This window comes from Lepus europaeus, chromosome 9, assembly GCF_033115175.1.
Source record: "Lepus europaeus isolate LE1 chromosome 9, mLepTim1.pri, whole genome shotgun sequence".
NCBI lineage: Eukaryota > Metazoa > Chordata > Mammalia > Lagomorpha > Leporidae > Lepus > Lepus europaeus.
In genome coordinates, this window is record NC_084835.1 from 110,241,687 (window position 1) to 110,264,758 (window position 23,072).

Genomic DNA, 23,072 nt, shown 5'->3' on the forward strand with positions numbered 1-23,072 from the left:
TAGTACATTTTATAATTATGAGAGTCATTCAAAAGGTTTATGGGAAAATGGAATTAAAAGATAATGCATCTTTCCCTGAACTTTTTAAAGTATCCTTATACTTATCAGGCAATTTTATTTAATGAACTTGAAATCAGATGATACCCAATTTAAAGTCTCTTTTGTTTCCTTTTCTACCTGTCCTAGATATTGTTTTTCTCACCTTTTAAATAAGAACAAGAGCAAGTCTGTGGCCTAGTGGTTCAGACACCAGTTGAGGTACTTGCTTCCCATATTGCAGGGTAGATCTTCCATCTGCTGATTCAATCCCCAAATGCCCTCAATGCACAGGGCTGGGCTGAGACCAACACTGGGAGCTGGGAACTCAATCCAGGTCTCCCACATCTGTGGCAGGAATCCAACTACTTGAACCATCACCTGCTGCCTCCCAGAGTATACACTAGCAGGAAGCTGAAAGGAGAGTAAAGCTGGGACTTGAACCCAGGCACTCTGATACGGAATGCAGGTATCCAGAACAGAGTCTTAACCGTTATGCCAAACACTTGCCCCAGAAAACTGTTTTTAAATCATGTGTGATTCTGCCACCCTAGCATTGCCACTCTTTTTCCCATTTCCCATTTCGTATAGGCTTTACCTTAAGCATCACAGAATTATTAATCTGTATGTAAAGAATTAAATGCCAGTTTAGATTCTTTATGCCTGGCCACTAAACAAATTAAAAGAGAAGGTAAAAGACTAACTGTGTAGGACTAGGGAATCAATGAGATGTAGATTTGTCTAACTAATGGTCAATTCAAGTAAGTCACCATTAGTTCACTTGTTTCTAGTAATTATAATTTCCATCTAATACTCAAGTAAATAATTTTCAATAATTATTCCTGAGTCTTTTTTTTATTAGGCAGAGTTAGACAGTGAGAAAGAGAGACAGAGAGAAAGGTCTTCCTTCCGTTGGTTCACCCCTCAAATGGCCGCTATGGCCGGCGCGCTGCACCGATCTGAAGCCAGGAGCCAGGTGCTTCCTTCTGATCTCCCATGTGGGTGCAGGAGCACTTGGGCCATCCTCCACTGCCTTCCTGAGCCACAGCAGAGAGCTGCACTGGAAAAGGAGCAACCAGGACTAGAACCTGGTGCCCATATGGGACGCCGGCGCTGCAGGTGGAGGATTGACCAAGTGAGCCCCGGCGCCGGCCCCAATCCTGAGTCTCTTTTTTTTTTGACAGGCAGAGTGGATAGTGAGAGAGAGAGACAGAGAGAAAGGTCTTCCTTTTTGCTGTTGGTTCACCCTCCAATGGCCGCTGTGGCTGGCGCATCGTGCTGATCCGAAGCCAGGAGCCAGGCGTGTCTCCCTGTCTCCCTTGCGGGTGCAGGGCCCAAGCACTTGGGCCATCCTCCACTGCCTTCCCGGGCCATAGCAGAGAGCTGGCCAGGAAGAGGGGCAACCGGGATAGAATCCGGCGCCCCAACCGGGACTAGAACCCGGTGTGCCGGCGCCGCAAGGCAGAGGATTCGCCTGTTAAGCCACAGCGCCGGCTAATCCTGAGTCTTAACCATCAGTGCACCTTTCCTTGTAACATTTTAAAACTGCTTGTCTTTCTTTCCATTTTTCCATGATTGTGTTTTCATTATGCCAACTGGAGTTGGGAAGTATTTAATGTTAAGGGTAAAAATGTAAATTTGAACATAAAACTAAATCATGCCATTTGATTTTTTGATTAAACTAGAAGTGTAAGTATCCTTGTTTTCCAATATAAGGCATCCTCTCTTTAAACTTGCATGAGTCTATAGACTTTTTGGGAAAGTGATTGTAGAAACTAGACTTAGGGGCCAATGTTGTGGTGTGGTGTGGTGTGGTGTGGTGGGTTAAGCCACCTCCTGCAATGCTTGCATTCCATATGGGTGCTGACTAAAGATCAGGCTGCACCACTTCCAGTGCAGCTCCCTGCTAATGTGCCTGGGAGAACATTAGAAGATGGCCCAAGTGCTTGGGCCCCTCCACCCACATTGGAGACTCAATAAAATCTACTGGCTCCTCATTTCAGCCTGGCCCAGCCCGTGCTGTTGTGGCCATTTGGGGAGAGAACCAGCAGATGGAAGATGTCTCTGTCTCTCTCAGTCTCTCTTTCTCTCTCTCTCTCTAACTCTGCCTTTCAAATAAACAAAAAATAAATATTTTTAAAAAACTAGACTTAAAAAGACTGTAAATGATGAAGATGATGGAACTGTATTCTTTTTCTGTATTTCTTCTGTCACAATTCATCTTGCTTCTGGAATGTAGTGAAAGCCATATAACCTTTTGATTTATACTAACTGTTCTTTGGTATTTTATTTAAAGTTTTGTTTATTCTTTTTAATATTTTTATTTTAGAATCATATTGAAGTCACCTTTAATCCCCAAAATAATTTTTGTGTTCTTGTATTTAGGAATCGCTTAGAAAATGTGCCTGAGTGGGTATGTGAAAGCCGAAAGCTAGAAGTTTTGGATATTGGCCATAATCAAATATGTGAGCTTCCTGCCCGGTGAGTATTACAGAAAAGTGAGAGAATCTCAAAATAGATGAGCCTTTTTTTAGTTGCTGATTCATTGTTTAACTTATTATGAAGTCCTAAAGTAGTTTGGTGTATTTTACCCAATATGGTGTCTTTAGGTTATAAACTTTCTTCATGCACTGAAGAGTAGAATGAAACTTTGACTCTGCTGCACTTTTCAAAGCCCTGCAAGCAATGGTGCTTGGCGGAAGTTTTTTAAGAAAGCTAAGAGATGTTTGAAGACAGTGGACAATATTATAGGCTCATCTCTGGCTTCTCAATTCTTTGAGAATCTTCCATGTCTGTCCATTGACTTACCAATAAATAATTTTTATTTCCCCTAGAATACAACTTTGCAGGGTTTGGAGGGGCAGAAGTGGGAAAGAGTGTTAGCTTATTAAACATTGAAAGAACAAACTAGATTCTCCATTTCTTGGCGTGAAATTTGGAGTAGAAGTTCTAAGAACTTCTCTTTTCTTCTCCCTTTTAATGTGTGTGTATGTGTGTGAGAGAGAGGTTTTTTTTTAAGTTTTACTTATTTTTAAAATTTATTTGAAAGGCAGAGTGACAGAGATGGGGTGGGATGAGGGGAGACATCTGCTGATTCACTCCCCAAACGGCCATAAAGGCTGAGGCTGAGTCTGACAGAGCCACGAGCCTGGACTCTCCATTCATGTCTTCCACATGAGTGTCAGGGACCCAGACATTTGGCCATCTTCTGCTTTTCTTCCAGGCACATTGCAGGGAGCTGGATCAAAAGCAGATCTTCTGGGACTCAAAGCGATGCTATGATACAGGTTGCCGCCATTGCAGGTGACGGCCTCCAGCCCCTCACTTATGTTGTTATTAATTTCAAAATTTTCATTTTATGGCAAATATTGCAAAATAGCTATGTGATGATATCTGAATAGAGACAGATATTCTCAAATTAGCTAATTATGGCATAAAATGTCACTGTACTTCACTGACTGGCACTTTAATTACCATCAAGAGAGGACTCTGTAGCATAGTGCGTAAAGCTGCCGCCTGCAGTGCTGCCATCCCATATGGGTGCCAGTTTGAGTCCCGACTGCTCCACTTCCGAACAAGCTCTCTGCTGTGGCCTGGGAAAGCAGTAGAAGATGGCTAAAATCCTTGGGCCCCTGCACCTGTGTGGGAAACCTGGAGGAAGCTTCTGGCTCCTGGCTTTGGATCGGCCCAGCTCCGGCTGTTGCGACCAGTTGGGGAATGAACCAGCTGTTGGAAGACCTCTCCTTATTTCTCTGTGTAATCCTGACTTTCAAATAAATAAATAAATCTTTAAAAAAAAAAAAAAAAAGAGGACCCTATCCCAGTGCTGCACAGTGAAACTTTCTGTGATGATTAAAATACTCCAATTTTTTTTTAAAGATTTATTTATTTAATTTAAAGGCAGAGTTACAGAGAGGGAGAGGCAGAAACAGAAAAATCTTCCACCTGCTGGTTCACTCCCCAAATGGCCACAACGACCAGAGCTGGGCTGATCCAAAGCCAGGAGCCAAGAGATTCCTCTGGGTCTCACACACATGTGCAGGGGCCCAAGGACTTGGATCATCTTCTACTGCTTTCCCAGGCACATTAGCAGAGAGCTGGATTGGAAGTGGAACAGCTGGAACTCAAACTGGTTTCCTTATGGGATGCCAGTGCTGCAGATGGCAACTTAACTTGCTATGCCACAGCTCCTGCCCCAAGATACTGTATTGATTTGTGGCTTTAAAGCACTTGAAATGTCTTTAGTGAGCTTGAAGAACTAAATTTTTAATTTATTTAATTTTTAAAAAAATTTTTATCAATAACTTCTTGTTTTTTAAGGATTTATGTTTTGCTTTAAAAAGCAAAGTGACAGAGGAGAGGCAGAGAGCTAGCAGGATCTTCCATCCACTGATTTACTCCTCAAATAGATGCAATGGCCAAGGCCTAGGCCATGCTAAAGCCATGATCCTGGAACTCTATCCATGTTTCCCACATGGGTGTCAGGGACCCAAATACTGGGGCTGTCTTCTGCTGCTTTCCCAGGCTCATTAGCCAGGAGCCCAATAGGAAGCAGAGCAGCTGGAACTGGAACTAGCACTCTTATGTGGGATCACAAGCAATGGCTTAACCTACCATGCCACAACACTGGCCCCGATTTATTTAATTTTAACTAATTGAAATGTATTTATTTAAATTTTATTTATCTGAAAGGCAGAAGGCAGGGAAACACAGATCTCCTTTCAACTGGTTTACTCCCCAAATGCCTACAATAGCCAGCACTAGGCCAAGCTGAAGCCAGGAGACTAGAATTCAATCCCAGTCTCCCATGTGATAGCAGGGACTCAACTACTTGAGCTGACACCTGGTGCTGGTGCCTCCAAGGGTGTACATTAGCAGGAAGTTGTATGAAGAGTATATCTGGGACTAGAACCTAGGCACTCTAATACAGAATAGAGGCATCCCAAGTGGTGGCTTAACCAGTGAGCCAAAAATGTTCCCCTAACTTAAATTTAAATAGCCACTTGTGGCTAGTGGCTGTCACACCTCAGATCTAGTTATTCCAACCATTCTCAGGCAATCACTGAACGAATGAAGTCAATTGTTTTTAACTGTGTATAGCTAAAGTAGTAACTTAAATGTTGTAGAAGTATGTCACCATTTTTATACCTTCAGTATAAAATTTGTAAAGATACATGATCAATCTTTCTCTGTTTTCTTGGACAGAATAGGGATTATGAAATATATTTGTTTGGTAAGCATCATTAATATGTTAGAATGGAGCTATTTAATATAGTAACCAATAGCCAGGTGACTATTGAGCACACAAAATGTGACTTAGTCTTAAATGAAAAATGCTGTAAGTGCATTGGATGCAAAATATTAATGTTCACTAGTTACATGTTAAAATAATATTGGGGGGGGGGAGCAGTGCTGTGATGTAGGGGGTAAAGAGCAGTGCTGGTATCCCAAATGGGTGCCGGTTCGAGTCCCTGCTGCTCCACTTCCAATCCAGCTCTCTGCTGTGGCCTAAGAAAGCAGTAGAAAATGGCCCAAGTCCTTAGGCCCTGCACCCACATGGGAGACCTAATGAAGCTCTGGCTCCTGGCTTCAGATCAACTCAGCTCTGGCCTTTGCAGCCATTTGGGGAGCGAACCAGTGGATGGCAGACTTCCTCTCTCTCTCTCTCTCTCTCTCTCTCTCTCTTTCTCTCCAGTGGATGGCAGACTTCTGTCTCTCTCTCTCTGCCTCTGCCTCTGCCTCTCTGTAACTCTACCTTTTAAATAAGCGAATAAATCTTTTTTAATAAAAACTATTTTGAGGATACAGAGTTAAGTAAAATATATAATAAGAATTAATTTGCTTGTTTTTACTTTGGCTATTAGAAGATTAAAAATACGTGGTTTGCATTATATTTCTGGTAGATAACACTGTGTTATATATAGCCCTTATAAAAGAAATGAGAGACCTTTTCAGTCCCTGAGAAGCTCAGTTAATTTTACTTTATTTCTCAACCATGCGTTATACCTGTAAATCTGATTCTTTTGAAAATGCGTTTTGCCCTAGGGTATTATGTTGACTGAGCATTTAGGTGACCTAGTATAGCCCGTCACCATTATCAAGAGGGTGTGCATGTGTGTGTGTGTTTGCCTGACTATTTCAGAAGAGGAACAGGGGTTGCAAATAATTTATTGAAAAAAAACTCATCCTTAAAATGATTCATTAATTTTAAAAGCAGAGTGTCAGAAGGAGAGGAAGAGACAAAGGGAGAAAGAATCTTCTCTCTGTCCCAAATGGCCACAACAGCCAGGTCCAGACCAGGCTGACGCCCGGAGCCAGGAACTGCATTCTGATCTCCCACTTGAGTGGCAAGGACCCTAGTACTTGGACCATCTTCTGCTGCCTTCCCAGTCACATTAGTCGGGAGCTGGGTTAGAAGCAGAGCAGCTGAACTCGAACCAGTTCTCTAAAATGGAGTGCTGGCATCACGGCAGCAGCTTTACCTGCTGTGCCACACATCGACCCCTGAAAAAAGATTTTAATATATCTTCCCTCTGTTTGCTGTTTTCTCTTCCCCGCACCACCTTTCCCCCCTCACAGTCCAACAGATAGCCCTTTGGCAACTGAAGCTTCTGGTTTTCTATAGCCTGCAACAAAGATATTGTAGACATATACGCACAAGCAAATAAATATAAGATAATCGATATTTTATCCAATTTTCCCCAGAGTTCATTAATCTTAGATTTACTTTGGAGTAGTATAGTCTTGTTTTGGATCTAAACAAATGCTTATTCAAAGCCAAGTTCCAAATGCTGTATTGTCAAAGAATTTAAATAATAGTATGTTTGTAAGTCTGTCTTTCTGGAACAGAAACAGTATGGTTTTTTTTCTTTTTAATGGTTTAGTTGCAAACTTTTTATAAGCCCTACCATTGATGTGATATTCAGGCAAGACAGTGATTCATGAGGATTGGTTTAATATTAAGACTTCAAATAAGTATGTGAAAGGGGTTGTCAAAAAGAAGTATTATTTAGAGGTGGGAATATATTAAAAAGGAAAGTATTTTATAGATTTATTTTATATTTTTGAAAGACAGAGTTACAGAGAGAGGTAGAGACAGAGAGAGGTCTTCCATCCGCTGGTTGACTACCCAGATGGCCACAACGGCCAGAGCTGCGCTGATCCAAAGTCAGGAGCCAGGAGCTTCTTCCAGGTCTCCCACGCAGGTGTAGGGGCCCAAGGACTTGGGCCATCTTCTACTGTTTTCCCAGGCCATAGCAGAGAGCTGGATCAGAAGTGGAGTAGCTGGGTCTCAAACCGTCACCCATTTGGGTTGCCGGCGCTCCAGGCCAGGGCTTTAACCCGCTGCACTACAGTGCTGGCCCCCAAAAAAGGAAAGTATTTTAATACTTAGTATCAAAAAGAATTGAACCAAATCCAGTAATTAACATTTAGTAATAATCCTGTAATCGATCAAGTCTACTTTTTCTGTTGGGAAAGACTTAAGATAAAGATTGTGTCTGTTGGTTTTCAGTTTTCCATCTGTTATGGTAGATGGGGTCATAATGGCTAAGATTCTCCGAATGCTGCATTATTGCCTTGGTATGACCGACAACAGAGACTGCTGTGTGACTACTGATTGTCCAGCTGCCCTGAGCAATCTGTCTTGGCACACTGGCACCTTAACCTGCAAAGTCAGATTTAATGGTGGCTTGTGGTGTCACAGGATTATGGCATAGCCAATTAAACCATTGCTTGTAATGCCAGCATCTGATAACAGAGTGCTTATTCAAATCCCAGCTGCTCTGCTACCAATACAGCTCCCTGCTAATGTGCCTGGAAAACAGTGTAATATAGCTCAAGTAGTTGGGTCCCTGCACCCATGTGGGAGACTGGGATGGAGTTCTTGGCTTCTGGCTTCAACCGGGCCCAAACCTGGCTGGGCCATTTGGGGAGTGAACCAGCAGATGGAAGTTACCTATCTCTATCTCTCTTTATCTCTCTCTCTTTTACTTTTTCACTTTTTTTATGGTCTTTCAAATAAGTAAATCTTAAAAAAAATAATAAAATGAATATAGTTATCCTCTAATGTATGATGGATTTTAATAATTGTAAATCAGAGATCACTAAATTTTAATTAGACAAGAGGGGTATAAGTTTAAGAAATCTAAACTTGGTAACTGTATTTAATGACAATGTATTCTGGAAAATCTGTTCACCGTAAAATTTAGGTAGTGGGATAATGCATATGTTAATTAGCTTGATATAGCCATTCCACAGTATGTGCATACATGAAAGCATCTTGTTGTATACCATAAATTTGTACCTTTTGTTTGATGATTAAAAATTCATTTAAATCTATGAGTGAGATCAAAATGAAGGGGCAGGAGACAGGAGGTGGATGAGGAAGCCTCTTTTTGTAGCTGCAGAGTAAATACATTCTTATTCCAATGTGGTCATGGTGCAGTTCTAGTCTTCCTTGTCTGGGTTTCCTACAAGTCTGTATTTTAACCAGGATCTGTTTCATTCCCTGTAGCTGTTGGAGAAGTGTGGAGTGGTCATAAGGCAGATTTACTTTAGATTAACTAGTTCTCATCATTGTCGTACTTCTGGAAGGGTACATTGTCGTACCCTTAGGAAAAACACAGCCAAGCTTCCGAACAGCTCTTTAAGGCTCACAAGAAAATAGTGGATCAAGTACATTCTGCTGAACTCAGGAAGGTCTAGGATTAAACCAAAGAGACAACAAAAATATACAGAGAGGTCAGGGAAGGGAGAAACCGTTGTAATTGTGAAATGTGACTGAGGGAGCACACAACATCTTCCCACTTGACTTTTATAAAAGTTTAACTGAATAGAAGAGTCTTTATTTAACTCTGTAGGTAAAGATTCCTCAGCTCAGTTTATTCAGAATCTGTTCTGGGTAGAACACCCAGCATCCTAGGCCAATACAAGACAGAGGTCCTACCTTAAAGAAGTATAAAACCTTTTAAAGCTGACCTTGTCAGTCTAACAAGATTAGCCTCATCTGTTCAGTCTCTGCTATGAAACTTGATTTTCGCTAGGTAGAGCTTCTTTGCACAATATCCCTTTTCATTTTTCCTCATCCTTCTGTCTTTTGTTCCTTTCTGTGCAGCTTATTTTGTAATAGTAGCCTCCGGAAACTGCTGGCAGGACACAACCAATTGGCAAGGCTGCCTGAAAGACTTGAAAGAACCTTGGTAGAGGTCTTGGACGTGCAACACAACCAGCTCCTTGAGCTACCGCCAAACCTCCTGATGAAGGCCGACAGGTAAAGCAGTTTTTCCTACACATTCATCTGAATCTGTAAAATGCTCCCTCATTAGCATTTTGTCTTCCATGATCTGAGAGCATTGGTGTAAACTTTCCGCTTCCAGTTGTCTTGTCTTGTTTGTGCTTTCACTTTCTGTGGTTGTAGATACCCACAGTCAGCCGTGGTCTGAAATTACTGGTGTTGGTCTTGAATCCTGAGAGCAACCACATTCACACAACTTTTATTATAGTATATCGCTTTAATTATTCTGTGGTGTTGTTATTGCTGTCAATCTCCTGTGCCTAATTTTTGAATTAATCTTTATCATAGATACTGTAGACCCTCCTCAATATCTGAGGGTTCCACATTCAGAAACTTAACTGACTGTGGAGTCAAAATATTTGTATACTAACCATATACAGACTTTTTCTTACTCTTCCCTGAACAATAAAGTATAACAACTATTACCATAACATTCACCTTGTATTATATATTATAAGTAATCTAGAGATGATTTTAAATATACAGGAAAATATGCCTACATATATGCAGCTACTAGACTGTTTGATATAAGGCACTTGGGCATCCACAAATTTGGGTATCCTGGGGGGAAAAGGGAGTCCTGGAACCACTCGCCTGTGGATGCTGAAGGAAGCCTCTTTGGGTTTGTTTGTTTGCTCAAAGATTTATTTATTTGAAAGTCAAGAGTTACACAGAGAGATAGAGAGGTCTTCCATCCACTGGTTCACTCCCTAATTGGCCGCCATGGCCAGAGCTGCGCCAATCCGAAGCCAGGAGCCAGGAGCTTCTTCCAGGTCTCCCACGTGGGTGCAGGGGCCCAAGGACTTGGGCCATCTTCTACTGCTTTCTCAGGCCACAGCAGAGAGCTGGATCAGAAGTAGAGCATCTGGGACTAGAACCGCCGCCCATATGGGATGCCGGTGCTTCAGGCCAGGGCATTAACCTGCTGCGCCACAGCACCAGCCCCGAAGGGAGCCTCTCTATATAGGGTTTGGTTCTGTCTGTTGTTTTGGGCATCTACTGGGGATCTTAGAACGTTTTTCTCCCCTGGTTGGATGGGGAGGGAGGGGTCCTGTATTTGTCTGTCATATATTCATGATGAAATTGCTTTTCTTACCATTTTGTAGGAGGTAGAGCCAGGGACATCCCATGGATTATTTGTTGCTAGTGTCTGAAGAGAATTTGTTAAATTGTAGATGAACCTCTATAAATGAGGATGTAGGTATAAAACAAGGGTGAGAGGTATACTCCTATTTTGTTACCTGATCCTGCTTAGCTGATCATCTATAATTTCTTTCCTCCTGTCACATATTTGGGAGTTTTGATGACAGAGAGGGACTTTTTTTCCGAGAAGAGTTTGCCTAGCTGCTGCTTTTTTTTTTTTTTTTTTTTTTTTGAATCCTTCCTTCTTATGTTTGCCAGTTTCTCCCTCATATTTAAGTAAATTATTCTTTTAGGAAAAAAAAAAAACATTTCTAACTAACTTGTTTCAGGAAGCATTTAAAGAAGCTGTGATTGTGGGGAGGTTAATTTAAATATTAAGTGAACTTCTCTTTCCTATGAAGTTGCCACATGTACAACCTTCTTTCAAGAAGGCCGTAGTAAGAGTGACTGTTCGTTTCCTTTGGAACATTTTGTCTGCTTCAGAACCTAAATGCTTCTTCAACTGATCGCCTACATAATTTTCACTCTGTTAATGATTATTTTTAGAAAGTGACAGTTACTTTAGAGACAATAGGAAAGATCTAACTTTTTTTTTTTTAAAAAAAAGGATTTATTTATTTATTTGAAAGGCAGAGTTACAGAGAGACTCGATAGAAAGAGGTCTTCCATTTGCTAGTTCAGCTCCCTAAATGGCCACATCAGCTGGAGCTGGGTCAGTCTGAAGCCAAGAGTGTTTTCCTTGTTTCCCACGTGGGTGCAGGGGCCCAAGGACTTGGGCCATCTTCTGCTTTTTCCCAGGCACGTTAACAGGGAGCTGAATTGAAAGTGGAGTAACCGGGACTCTAATTGGTGTCTCTATAGGGTGCTGGTGCTATAGGCAGTGGCTTTACTTGCTACGCCACACACTGGCCCCAAAAGATTTTTTTTATATATCTCATGATAAAGATTAAAAAGTTAAGGGGCCAGTGTAGCAGGTAAAGATGCTGCCTGCAGTACTGGCATCCCATATGGGTGCTGGTTCAGGTCCCAACTGCTCCTCCAATCCAGCTCCCCGCGGTTGTGCCTGGGAAGGCAGCGAAAGATGGTTCAAGCCCTTGGGCCCCTGTACCTACATGGGAGACACAGAGGAAGCTCCTGGCTCCTGGGTTTAGACCAGCCCAACTCTGGCTATTGCAGCTATTTAGGGAGTGAACCAGGAGTTGGAAACTCTCTGGCTCTCTTTGTAACTCTGCCTTTCAGATAAATAAATCTTTTTAAAAAGATTAAAAAGTTGCATTTAATTTTATACAAAGAAGAGAGAGGAAATGAATCCTTTTTTTTTTAACTTTTATTTAATGAATATAAATTTCCAATGTACAGCTTATGGATTACAGTGGCTTCCCCCTCCCATAACTTCCCTCCCACCCGCAACCCTCCCCTCTCCCACTCCTTCTCCCCTTCCATTCACATCAAGATTCATTGCCGGCGCCACCGTGGCTTAACAGGCTAATCCTCCGCCTTGTGGCGCCGGCACACCGGATTCTATCCTGGTTGCTTCCAGGCCAGCTCTCTGCTATGGCCCGGGAAGGCAGTGGAGGATGGCCCAAGTGCTTGGGCCCTGCACCCGCATGGGAGACCAGGAGAAGCACCTGGCTCCTGGCTTCAGATCAGCGCGATGCGCCGGCCGCAGTGGCCTTTGGAGGGTGATCCTGCGGCGAAAAGGAAGACCTTTCTCTCTGTCTCGCTCTCTCACTATCCACTCTGCCTGTCAAAAAAAAAAAGAAATGAATTTTTTACCTAAAAAATTAATAAAATTTAGCTATGGTTTTAGCTTGTGTGATGTTATGTGGGCAAAGTAACAGTCCAAGAACCCTGCTGTCCTGAGCTGAATAAGATAGCCTGCAATATGTTCTAAAATTCCTGTACTCCCATCACAATACTCAGCACACATTGTACAGTAATTTCTTATTCACCTGTATCACTCCACTTCTAGATTATTAACTCTGTAACTCCAATGAGTGTGTCTTTATTATAGTTTTATTGTGAATATCTTATACCATATCTGAAATGAAGTTAGGCAACAAATATTTGCTTAAAGGATGACAGAATATTCAAGTTTTATATATTACTCTCCTAGCTTCATATTTTTTCCTGCTCTTCTTTTCCTGCATTGTTTTTTTAATGATCTTGCAAGGTACAACTTATAAAGCATACAACTCTTTTTTTTTTTTAAAGATTTATTTTTGTATTTGAAAGAGTTAACACAGAGAGACAAGGAGAGGCAGAGAGAAAGAGAGGTGTCTTTATCCACTGGTTCACTCCCCAATTGGCTGCAACGGCCAGAGCTGTGCCAATCCGAAGCCAGGAGCCAGGAGCTTCTTCTGGGTCTTCCATGTGAGTGCAGGGGCCCAAGGACTTGGGCCATCTTATACTGCTTTCCCGGGCATAACAGAGAAGCTGGATCAGAAGTGGAGCAGCCAGGACTTGAACTGGTGCCCATATGGAATGCTGGCACAGCAGGCAGTAGCTTTACCCGCTATGAACACTGGCCCCTAAAGTGACATAAAACAATCCTCATTGTGGCCAATCTGATAAACTCATGACTGATGGGTGAATAGTGCAGGACTCTGCCATAGAAAATAACCATTCTTTATCCATTTCTGGGAATTTGGTGTTTTCTTGTTTTTGTTTTTTAAGAATTGCTTATTTATTTGAAAGCCAAGATACAGAGGGAGGGAGAAACAGATATCTTTGATCTGCTGGTTCACTCCTCAAGCAGCTGTATTCATTGACCAGGGCCAGATCTAGGCCTGACCAGAGCTAGGAGCATGGAACTCCAGTGGGGTCTTCCACTTAGGTGGCAGGGGCCCAGGCACTTGAGCTGTCTTCTGCGCTTCCTAAGCAGATTAGCAAGGAGCTGGGTCAGAAGTCGAGCAGCCAGCATTCGAGCCAGCACTCATGAGATGCTGGTACAGGCTGTGGCTTAACCTGCTGCAGCTCAATGCTGACCCCTCAGGGGTTTGGGATTTTATAGGTCAGTTCTTTTTTTCATTCTCTAGAGGCAGTGAGTAAGTAGTCATTGTGTACACTTGATGCTGAGGAAGATGTGAAAACACCCCTAGAGGAGCTGACCATTTAGTCAAATAGACTCTTATTTTCATGTTGTCATGTGTTTGGACAAGGATTTGAGCAAGGGCAACTGTCATTTTAGATTGTTCCACAGGGATTCCTATTGCTCCCAGATTGACAGCCGCTGCCTTTACTGTTGCCTTTATGACCCCTTGCTGGTCATGCTAAATGTCAGTTTTCTCATTTTGCTTATTTTGTACAATTCCCAAATGGAACCTGTAAGTTGAGATAGGAAGGATTGTGTGAACTTGAATTTTTCCAGTCGTGCAGCCTGGGCAGATCAGGACAGGAACTGAGCCACTAACGGAGGACATTGGTGTAATGAATGGTACAGGATGAGCGAGCAGTGTTTGCTAAAGGGTTTTAGGCAGCAGTTCCCATAGTCCAGCTACTAGGCTGGTCTAGCTGGAGAACAGAGGCTGCTGTGCGAGGCAATCAGCCAGCCTTTTGAGGCCTTCAGGGAGGCCAGGGCACTAAAGGCTTTTCTGGAGTAAGGGCTGGGGTGAACAAGAAGGAGCAGGTATCTTGGTTTTATTTTATGAAACAAAAGCAATGACCAAAAAAGACAAAAATAAGGAACTTTGTTAGGAAGGCAAAGCCTCGTGCCTTTGTTTTCCTGCCGGTAACATAGCAGCGTTTATCTCTTAGTGATGACTGAGTCAGAATGAGGGCTTGGTTCTCTCAGGCAGATGGGATTGCAAAGAGGGTGGAGCAGAATTGATGAGCTCTTTTTTTTTTTTTTTTTTTAAATCTTTTATTTGCCGTTTCCAAGAACATGACACATTATTATTTTTTTTTATTTTATTTTATTATTATTTTTTTATTTTTGACAGGCAGAGTGGACAGTGAGAGAGAGACAGAGAGAAAGGTCTTCCTTTTGCCGTTGGTTCACCCTCTAATGGCCGCCGCGGTAGCGCGCTGCGGCCGGCGCACCACGCTGTTCCGATGGCAGGAGCCAGGTGCTTCTCCTGGTCTCCCATGGGGTGCAGGGCCCAAGCACTTGGGCCATCCTCCACTGCACTCCCGGGCCACAGCAGAGAGTTGGCCTGGAAGAGGGGCAACCGGGACAGGATCGGTGCCCCAACCGGGACTAGAACCCGGTGTGCCGGCGCCGCAAGGCGGAGGATTAGCCTGTTGAGCCACGGCGCCGGCCTGATGAGCTCTTTTTTAAACCACATTTTTGTACTATTCCATGCTTTAAGGCAAGAAAAACAAAGCATGTTCTAGTAATTTCCACCAGACTGCTGCTTCTTAAAGGATTCATATTCCTCCTTAAGCTTCTTCTACACAACCTGAATAATGGAGGTTTTATCTACCTGATTTTTTTCCCAAAAGTATATATTTTGCTATTAGGGCATTCTTTACAGAAAAATTGTATAGCTGTTGTGTATTTCTTTTGGTGAGTTGAGGGGGCAAAAACTAGTACTGAGAGTTATTTAAAGCAGATTAGGCTGGCACTGCGGCTCAATAGGCTAATCCTCCACCTTGCGGCGCTGGCACACCGGGTTCTAGTCCCGGTCGGGGTGCCAGATTCTGTCCCGGTTGCCCCTCTTCCAGGCCAGCTCTCTGCTATGGCCCGGGAAGGCAGTGGAGGATGGCCCAAGTGCTTGGGCCCTGCACCTGCATGGGAGACCAGGAGAAGCACCTGGTTCCTGGCTTCAGAACAGCATGTTGCGCCGGCCGCGGCGGCCATTGGAGGGTGAACCAACTGCAAAGGAAGACCTTTCTCTCTCTCTCTCTCTCTCTCTCACTGTCCACTCTGCCTGTCAAAAATAAAAAATAAATAAATAAAAATAAAGCAGATTAACCCAGAATAAAATGGAATTTGAAGTATTATAAGTTTTTTAGAAAGGAGTCTTTTTGACAGGGTCTTTGTAGGTCATTTCAGTTGTGATTTGTTTTATCTACAGTTTTCAGGACAGCATACATCTTATTCAACACAGTGTGAGTTTAAGTTGGTGTGCTGGATGCTGTAGGATGCTGCAAAATGACTAAATATAGGTGTCACCCTCAGGGAGCTTACAGTCTTAAATCAGAGTTTAAAATAATGACACAATAAATCTTAATAAAACATAAGTTTAAGAAGGTAGAAGAGCTGGTCGGGTGTAATTTAGGCTCATGGTACGAAGAGCAGCTCTGTGTTTTGTCACATGCACACAAAGCTGTGTGTGTTTGTCAGGTGGCTTCAATACTAACTTTACTGATTCATTTCTCTTTCCATTCAGTTTGCTTCATCATACTAATATTAAAGATATATAATTGTTCTTTTTTTCATGTATTTTTGCAATAATACTGGTTCTGTGTTTAGTCACATAACTGAGGGAAGAGCTGGAGTACAAGCCTTCATCAGTTAAAAAGATTTAAATCATGCTCTGGGTAGAACTTAACATGATCTTAGGATCATTGGTTACTATCCTCACCCTGTCTTTTATGACCTTGTCTAAGTATGATCAGAGTCGGCGAACTTGGAAGGTTTCCATAGCCTTGGCAACTCATGACGAGAGCCTAGGGTGGTTACTGGTGCCATAAACTAGAGTGTCAATTTGTTGGGTCAACAACAGGAGTCACTGTGCACTTGCTCCTCATGTGGAATCTCTGTCCTTAATGTGCTGTACATTTTGATTTAATGGAATAACTAGTACTCCAACAGTATGTTTCACTTTGTGTTTCTATGTGGGTGCAAACTGTTGAAATTTTTACTTAATATATACTAAATTGATCTTCTGTATATAAAGATAATTGAAAATGAATCTTGATGTGAATGGAAGGGGAGAGGGAGCGGGAGAGAGGAGGGTTGCAGGTGGGAGGGAAGTTATGGGAGGGGGAAGCCATTGTAATCCATAAGCTGTACATTGGAAATTTATATTCATTAAATAAAAGTTTAAAAAAAAAACATTGTGAAGGAAATATATGAAACTTGTTTAACTTAAATAAAATATATATGAAAATTCAAAAAAAAAAAAACAAAAAAAGAAGAATCCAGAAAACTGTGTCAGAAAAAAAAAATGCATCACAGAAAGCAGAAAACCAAATTTTTTACTTCTTGTCAGTTTTCCTTTGTTCTTTATCTTGCCTGCTAAAACCAGTCTCATAGTTTTATTTATATATTGTCTGTTAAATATTAAAGCTTTGCAAGTGGACATTTTTGTGTAACTGTTGAGGCATGCCTGTAGCCCAAATCCATTCTCAGCTTCTGCTCCTAACTCCAGTGTCCTGTTGTTAGAGACTCGGGAAAGCAGCAGTGATGGCTCAAGTGATGGGATTCCCGCCACTCACAAGGGAGACGCAGTTTGCATTTCCAGGTCCCAGCTATGACCTGGCCCAGCCCCAGCCTTGGCAGGCATATGAGGAGTTTGTGAAACCACGGGATAGGAGGGCTCTCTCTCACTTTTTCTCTGGCTGCCTCTCACAGAAATAATTTTTTTAAAATTATAGCTTGAGAATAATGTGAAATCTGCCATACCTGGTTAACAGGAACATTATTTGATAACCAAATAAGAGAGGGAAATCTACTTTAAATTAGAAGACTTTTATCTTTGAAAACTTGCACCCAATTTTATTGAAATTCTTATGACTTGAATCAGAAATTCAGTTTTTGAGTTTACTCTCCATGTTCATCTTTGAACTTTGTGTATTCTGATTTTTTTTCCACTGGCAGTCAGGAACTATAAACAGACATGATGTATGATGGCGCATATTTTACTGACAAGTTGACTGTACCTTTGTTTCTTAGGTTCAGGGCAAGATTCAGTTTCCTTTGGTAAACTGGCAGATATTCTAATCTGGATCTCACTGGCCTGAATTTCTCATCTTGAGAGCTTTTAGGGTTGAATTTTTTTTTTTTTATGGAAACCTCCAAATATAATTAGTTGTCATCACCAGATGGGCCGGGGAGTGGGTTGATCTTCCCTTTGGGTCACCAGCATGGATGAGACACAGAAGCATTGCTGTCCTTCCGCCTTCCTGAAATCTTGGCAGCCGCCGACTCCCCGTCCACCTAGCATCTGCACGTGCATCTGATGGCCAGATACTGTCTCCTGATGGAGTCGTCTAATTAACAAAGCCAGAATGGACACTTTAAAGGAGAATTAGGGATTCCTGTTGCGGATGGGCGTCCAGGTCTGTTTTTCTCCCTGGTTGCAGCAGTGTGTAACGTATTTTCAGGGGCAGGAGTGACTTGAGTTTATCTGTAAATGAAGTTCATCGTAATTGTTCATTTGTATTTAACTGTCCCCAGAGTATTAGTCACATTACAGACCATAAGTTTTAGTGACTCAGACAGAATATGTGTAAATATCAAAGGGACTAAAAGGGAAAAGAAAATGTAGAAGATCGTGATTGATTGACCGTAACAACTGGTACCTTTTGGCAAAGACAGACGTTTCTGGCATTTTGAAGAGATAAGTTGCCTACTGTGTTTCTTTAGTGAAGAGAACTGTTTTGTGAAGTTCTGCTATTTAGAGACTCAGGGTGGCCTGAAAAACAGTGCTTCTTGGTGTATCTTCAGAATGTCCTAGAGTGCTTACCAGATGTGCAGATTCTTGGCTCTTATCTGAGTTCTGCATACTTACACTATAGAAAAACTGCCTGGAAATCTGCATGTTTAATAGGGCTCCACCCGCCCCCACTGTGATTCCAGGATGGAGGATTTCACTGAAAACTAAAGGTAACCACAGGTGCCACTGTTGAAGCCAACAGGTTTCTATAAAAGAAAAGTCTTCATGTGAAATTGAATGGTATACATATCCCATCTCTGTTTATTTTCTTTTTCTTTTTTTTAATTCTTAGTTTTTAACAGATTCAATGTAGTTCACAGATACAGTTTTAAGAACATTATGATATTCCCTTCCTTCCTCCCTCCTTGGGCCATCTTCTGCTCCTTTCCCACGCACATAAGCAGGAAGCTAGATCAGAAATGGAGCAGCCAGCTGTCAAACCAGCGTCCATATGGGATATTGGTGTCCCAGGCAGAGGCTTTATCTGGTCCTCCTCATTTCTTTTGCGATAGCATTTTCAATTTACATTATAGCAAGGGCTTAATGCTTCAACATATAAGTTTAACAAGTAAAAAGCAAAGTAAAAGACCCTAATTTAGAGGGAATGTAGGCAAGGGCTGAAGTAAAAATCAAATGGAAAGATGACCACTTTACCCATCTACAATAAATTTTAAAGTAATCACAGATCATTATATATTAAATACAGTAGTATAATAATAAATATAGTAGTATAGCATTCCTGCCAATGGTTTGACAAAGGTATAAAACAAAGATTGACAAAACTATATTCACAGCAATAGTAGTACACACAAACTAATATTGATACACAGACATTCCTTGTTATTTGTTTTTTCTTTTTTTAACTTTTACTCCACTCCCATATATAAGAGAGACCATCTCTGTTTTGTAAAGTGTTGAGTTTCTCAAATATTTTAAAGTAGTGTTTCTTAGAAATAGATAACACATCAAAATCACCTGGCAAAGTTTCCAAAACTAGAGAATCAGGCAGTGGGTTATTAGGGTTCTGGTGGCAAACTCCATTAGTTTTTAAAATGTTATTTAAGAGGCAAAGAAAAAAAAAAAAACAGAGACAGGAATACAGCTAAAGTGAGAGGGAAAGGAGCACTGATCTGCTCTGTAGCCTAAATGCCTGCAACAGGTCTTGGCTAGGCTGGAGCCAAGAGCTGGAAACTCAGTTGAGGTCTTCCATGTGGGCAGGAACCCAGTTACTTGAGCCATCACCTGCCTTCCAGGGTATTTATTAGCAGGAAGCTGGAGCCAGGAATTAAACCCAGACACTCTGATGTGGGAGTCAGGCATTTTAATCACTAAGGTATATGCCTACTCCCTCCTTTTGTTTTTAACCAGAACAAATAGAAGGATTTAGCCAGAAGTTTCCAAGTACTGCTGAGGTTAGCAGTGAACATTGCTCTTAACCTGAAAAGAGGCCACTTGGATTATCAGGACTTTCCCTGTTTTCTTTTCTTTTCTTTCTTTCTTTCTTTCTTTTTTTTTTTTTTTTTTAAGATTTATTAATTTATTTGAAAGGCAGAGTTACAGAGAGGCAGAGGCAGAGAGAGAGTCTTCTATCCACTGGTTCATTCCCCAAATGGCTGCAACACCTAGAGCTGGGCCGATCCGAAGCCAGGAGCCTGGAGCTTCCTCTGGGTTTCCCACAGTTACAGGGGTCCTAGGACTTGGGCCATCCCCCACTGCTTTCCCAGGCCATAGCAGAGAGCTGGTTCGAAAGTGAAGCAGCTGGGACTCCAACTGGCACCCACTGGGATGCTGGCACTACAGGTGGTGACCTCACCTGCTTTGCCATACTGCTAGCCTCTCCTTGTACGCTTGAGAGGCTGCTTTGGTAATGCTTACCATGGTTGTAATGCTCCTAAAACATGAATTAGGCACCTGTGCCCCTATCAGGGTGTGTGTGCGTGTGTGTGTGTGTGTGTGTGTGTGTGTGTGAAAGCTTAAGAGTGGGTATGGTATGTGTGCGTGTCCCTAGAGACCACTAGAATGCGTTAGGACAAGGGTTTATGTAATAGCATATTCTCAACTTGACCAATCATCAGAATTCTTTTATATACATTTTGAGACTTTATCTTAACCTATTTAACAAGACTATCTGAGAGTAGAATTAGAGACTATGAACTAATGAAAGCTCCCTTGATAATTCTGAGGTAAAGCCAGATAAGGAATGACTTTATATGTTTTAAAGATTTATTTTTTTTATTTTTAATTTACTTGAAAACAGAGCTAGAGAGAGGGAGAGAGAGATCTTTCAAATGCTGGTTCATTCCCCAAATGGCCGCAACAACTGGGACTGGGCCAACCCGAAGCCAAGAGCCCAGAGCTTTCTCCAAGTCTCCCACATGGGTTCAGGGGCCCAAAGAATTGGGCCATCTTCCACTGCTTTCCCAGGAGCATTACCAGGAAGCTGGGTTGGAAATGGAGCAGCCGGGTCTCAAACCAGCGCCCATATGGGATGCCAGCATTGCAGGCAGAGGCTCAACCTGCTATGCCACAATGCCAGTCCCTACTATATTTTTTAAAAGGGGTCATCTTATTGTATGTGAATTATATCTCTATAAAGCTATTATTTTAAAAACTAAAGAATTTGAGGAATCTCTTACACCTATGTGCCCTTCTCCAGAAATCTACTAGAGGTTCTTGGTCTGGTTTGGGGCTCCTAGCCACATGGGGCTCTTTAGATACACACGTGCCATAAAATTTACCCTTTTTTTTTTTTTTTAACTTTTATTTAATGAATATAAATTTCCAGTGTACAGCTTATGGATTACAATGGCTTCCCCCCCCCCCCCAATAACTTCCCTCCCACCCGCAACCCTCCCCCCTCCCGCTCCCTCTCCCCTTCCATTTGCATCAAGATTCATTTTCAATTCTCTTTATATACAGAAGATCAATTTAGTATAAAGATTTCAACAGTTTGCACCCACATAGAAACACAAAGTGAAACATACTGTTTGAGTACTAGTTATAGCATTAAATCACAATGTACAGCACATTAAGGACAGAGATCCCACATGAGGAGCAAGTGCACAGTGGCTCCTGTTGTTGACCCAACAAATTGACACTCTAGTTTATGGCGCCAGTAACCATCCTAGGCTGTCGTCATGAGTTGCCAAGGCTATGGAAGCCTTCCAAGTTCACCGACTCTGATCATATTTAGACAAGGTCATAAAAGACAGAGTGAGGATAGTAACCAATGATCCTAAGAGTGGCATTTACCAGGTTTGAACAATTATACAGCATTAAGTGGGGAAGAGGACCATCAGTACACACATGTTTGGAGTAGAGCCATTGGTGGTAGAGTAGAGGTTATGATTACAAAGGAATGAGGCCCAAGTGCACTAGACAGGGCCTAGAACAAAGGACAGAGTCATTATTAGAGGAGCTAAGAAAGGTGCTGTCTAAGCTACAATTAAGTTTTCTGATTGAGAGGCAAATAGAACCTGATAGAAGGGGCTTGATAATAATCTGGTGGGCTTTAGGCCTTGTAAATTCAGAGGCCCAGACCTATCTATCTCTTCACATGGGGTATATCCTAAGGGAGGTGTGAACCTCCTAGGGGAAGGCACTCTGTTGACTTTCATTACTTGGCTGGCCTGGGAGGAGAGCTGGCCAGGTCAAGGCAGGGGGCATCTCTAACAAGAAATTTACAGTTCTGCCTGCAATGTTGCTGACCCTACTTGACCATCCCCTCAGCTGCAGTGGTCACTTTGGAAGTTGGGCTGAGTGAAGGGCTTTTCAGCTTAGAGCCAATAAGATCTGTGGCTCTGACCTGGGCATCCTTCGACTCCAGGGCAGGTCCCCTGGAAAATTTACCCTTTTTAAGACTGTGTTATCCTGAGGGTGTTAGTAGTAATATGAGTGAGTATAAAGTGTGTAATACGTAGTTCCTCTGTGTGTTAGCCGTATTTTAGGAGGTCAGTGGTGACATGTAGCTAGTGGCTGCCATGTGGACAGTGAAGATAGAGAACATTTCCATCTGACCAGAAAGCCTATGGACTGTGCTCCAGCAAAGTGTGAATGTCATCCAACCAAGAAATAAATGGCTCGTATAATTTTAGCAAAAGTTATGTATTGTTGTCAATCTAAGACTAATAGAAAAGTGGGAAAGAGGGTGAAGATTAAGTTGTTAAGTGGTGACAAAGTGGAAATAATGCTGAAAATGAGAAGAGAAAAAAGAGTTTATTTATTTCTGCATGGGCAATTGGTATAACTTAATACTAACAAAAACAGACAAGCCAGATCTTAATAAGATAATTTGATAAGACATAGTACAAAGATAATTACTGGAAGAAAACAAACTTCCCTAAATACTTCTCCCTCCCCCAAATTAATACCTTCGAGAATAAGGAGTATACAACCCATAGAGAAAACATAGCAAATACTTATAAGTGTGAAGTATTATGATAGAGTTGAGACTAGGCATCAAGTATATCAATGCCTATGGTTGAACTTAACCCCCCAAATGGGAACAATCCAAGTGTCTGTTAGCTGGTGAATGATAAACCTAAAGTAGTTCTTCCCAGTTAAGCTCTTAATAAAAAAGAAAGACAACAGATACTGAGAAATACTTCCTGAACATTATACTTTGGTGGGGAAGCCCATTGACAGTTCCTTGAAAATCAGTAACAGGTTAAGAGTACACACTCTTTCTAGTATTAGGGAAGACCCCATTTACAATAGCATTAAAGAATGTTAAATACAGTGATAAGCTCAATTAAAAATATGCAAAGACATGGTGAAAATAAAAATGAAAACATCAAGGGGCAGTACTGTGGTTAAGCCTCTGCCTGCAGCACCGGCATCCCATATGGATGTTCTTGTCCTGGCTGGTCTACTTCCGATCCAGCTCTGTGCTAATGACCTGGGAAAGCAGTAAATGATGGCCCCTGCACTCGTATGGGAGACCCAGAAGTAGCTCCTGGCTCCTGGCTTCAGATTGGCCCAACTCCAACCATTGT

The 23,072-nt window shown here is 42.0% G+C and overlaps 1 protein-coding gene across 1 annotated transcript in view; it reads left to right on the forward strand.

The window, feature by feature from the left end:
- The window catches only part of PHLPP1 (PH domain and leucine rich repeat protein phosphatase 1), a 237,815-nt gene that overhangs the window by 173,010 nt on the left and 41,733 nt on the right, over nt 1-23,072 (forward strand). Inside the window, exons 9-10 of the mRNA XM_062201773.1 lie at nt 2,422-2,517; nt 9,152-9,307. Coding sequence (XP_062057757.1) covers nt 2,422-2,517; nt 9,152-9,307 — 252 coding nt within the window. The remainder of the gene's footprint in view (nt 1-2,421; nt 2,518-9,151; nt 9,308-23,072) is intronic.